This window comes from Borostomias antarcticus (assembly GCF_949987555.1).
Source record: "Borostomias antarcticus genome assembly, chromosome: 6".
Lineage (NCBI taxonomy): Eukaryota > Metazoa > Chordata > Actinopteri > Stomiiformes > Stomiidae > Borostomias > Borostomias antarcticus.
The window spans coordinates 4,067,594-4,070,093 of NC_140239.1; the positions used below are offsets into that span (position 1 = coordinate 4,067,594).

The 2,500-nt window shown below is 50.8% G+C and overlaps 1 protein-coding gene across 1 annotated transcript in view; it reads right to left on the minus strand.

Moving 5' to 3' along the window:
- Positions 1 to 2,500, minus strand: part of rasal1 (RAS protein activator like 1) — a gene marked incomplete at both ends in the record, with an annotated part of 17,751 nt that overhangs the window by 4,983 nt on the left and 10,268 nt on the right. The window contains 3 exons of the mRNA XM_084439839.1: positions 453 to 590; positions 696 to 888; positions 1,967 to 2,079. Of these exons, the coding sequence (XP_084295965.1) occupies positions 453 to 590; positions 696 to 888; positions 1,967 to 2,079 (444 nt within the window). The remainder of the gene's footprint in view (positions 1 to 452; positions 591 to 695; positions 889 to 1,966; positions 2,080 to 2,500) is intronic.

A 2,500-nucleotide genomic window follows, 5' to 3' on the forward strand; every position in this document is an offset into this window, starting at 1 on the left:
CTTCTCTGTACAGGGCCCATGGCAACAGGACTTAAGCACCATGGACAGCAACACCGACGGCTCCACCAAGCTGAATCACTGGGTGTTCAGTCATGTGTGTGTGGACACACACACACACACAGACACACACACATATAAAAATACACACCCGCCCTCACAGTTACAGTGAGTCTGTGAGAGTGTGTGTGTGTGTGTGTATGAGAGTGTGAGTGTGTGTGTGTGAGAGAGAGAGTGTGTGTGAGTCTGTGTGTGAGAGTGTGAGTGTGTGTGTGTGTGCGTGTGAGTGCGTGCGTTTGTGTTATGAGTGTGTTTGTGTGCTTATGCGTGTGTGTGAGAGTGTGTGTGTGTGAAAGAGTGCGTGTGTGAGTGTGTGCGTGCGTTTGTATGAGTGTGTTTGTGCGTGTGTGTATGTGTGTGCGTGTGCGTGTGTGTGTGTGTGTGTGAGTGTGTACCTTGGCCAGTATGAGCAGCGTTCTGCTGGTGCGTGTGTCGGCGTGCTGGTCCCTCAGGTGGAACAGCTTGGGCGACAAGATGGCCGGAGCGAAGAAACGCAGGAAGAAGAAGCCGCTGATGGACAGATACTTCACATCCTGAGGGAGGGAGGCGGAGAAGAAGAGACGAACGAAGGATTAACACACTCTTTTTCCACCAGCGACCTTTGACCCTCGACCCTCTTCCGACCGCGAGAGACTGACCTCGTTCTCCGGCTCGGGGAACTGCTCCTCCACCCTCTTGTGCAGCTGTTTGAAGGCGCCCCTCATGACGGCGGGGCACTGGGCCACCGAGCCCACGATGGCGTCGATGACGCAGGACAGGTAGCTCTGCAGCACCTCCAGGCTGCTGTCGCACACCTCCGCCTCCGACATCGACCCCTTAAAGGAGATGCGCCTTCGCGGGGGAGAGAGAGAGGGACTTTTGTTGGATCTGAACGCGTTCCGAACATGAGGACTCCAATCATCAAGCAATACTTGAAGCCCTTAATACGGTTTTGTACAATAGTGTACAATACTACTGTACAATACTAGAAAATACTGGAAACTATGCTGTAAGGTAACTAGGAGTATATTAGGGAATCGCTAATATGTCCTGGATAACACGACCACTCATTGTAACTACATGCTCTGGAAGTGTTTCAGCTGTTTATATGGAAATATCCCATGCAGTTTCAGTAATGTTACAGTATATGGAAATATCCCATGCATTTTCAGTGACGTTACAGTATATGGAAATATCCCATGCATTTTCAGTGACGTTACAGTATATGGAAATATCCCATGCATTTTCAGTGATATTACAGTATATGGAAATATCCCATGCATCCTTGACATGGTATTAGTGAAGTGGTTGGTAGGTGTAGTCTGAGGAGATGTGGGATCATTGGGAGCAAACAGCAGGTCAGGTCTGGGCAGACACAGGCACGTTTGGGGGAGAAGGATCCCAGAGATACCTCTGGGGTTTCTCCAGTTGCCAAGCAACAATCTTCCCCCATTCTAACATTCCTTACGATGTCTTGATGTTGACGTCGCCTCCCCGACTCGCACGAGACAACGGTGCATTCCTCTGTAACGGTCTCGTTGGGAATTCCTCTGTAACGGTCTCGCCCGTCAGGGGTTTTAAAATGCCAGGATGTTGTAGTATGATGCACTCACACTTATGAACCCAAATCTTCTTTCACCAGCTGTGGTGAATGGTAGGTAGGAGCAGGGGCGGGGATCCTGGGGGGGTCCGGGGGGACATGTCCCCCCCAATATTTGAGATCATTAAAATTGTCCCCCCCAATATTTAGATTAGGGTAGTGGCATTCAAATGACCATACAGCCACGTAGGAAGATGTCTCCCCCCAAAAAATACTCTTGCAAAATGTCAATGTAAATGTCCCCCCCAAAGTTGGATACAGATCCCTGCCACTGGGTAGGAGAATCAGGTGACCAGTCCCTAGACATAATACGCTTCTGGTCTGTTGTACCTGGTTTTGTTCAGGTCGATCTTACACGGGTCCAGCTCGATGTACTTCTTCTCATCGAAGATGCGGTTGATGATGGGCTTCAGCACCTCGTGAAGGTACAGCATCCCCACGGCCTGCCGAGAGAACCGGACAAGTCACCACAAGTCCTACGGTGCTTCTATTCTTGCGCCATCGAGAGCGTTCTGACTGGGAACATCACCGCTTGGTGTGGTAACACCAGCGTGCAGGGCCGTAAGGCTTTAGGGGGGCTACTCCCTAACCTCAACGATCTATACCAAGCCCAGATAGCAAGCGGATCTGGGCCATATACAGGCCAGATCTGGCCCTTGTGGTTTAGTTCTGGCCCATATATGACCCAGAATCATTACACATCCGCTTGCTATCTGGGAGCGGTGCAAGACCAAGGCCAGCAGAATCCTGGGAGACTCCAGCCACCCAAGCAGTGGACTGGTCTCTCTGCTCAGCTCAGGGAAGAGATACCGTTCACTGTTTGGCTAAAACGGAGAGACTCAGGAAGAGTTTCTTCCCCCAGGC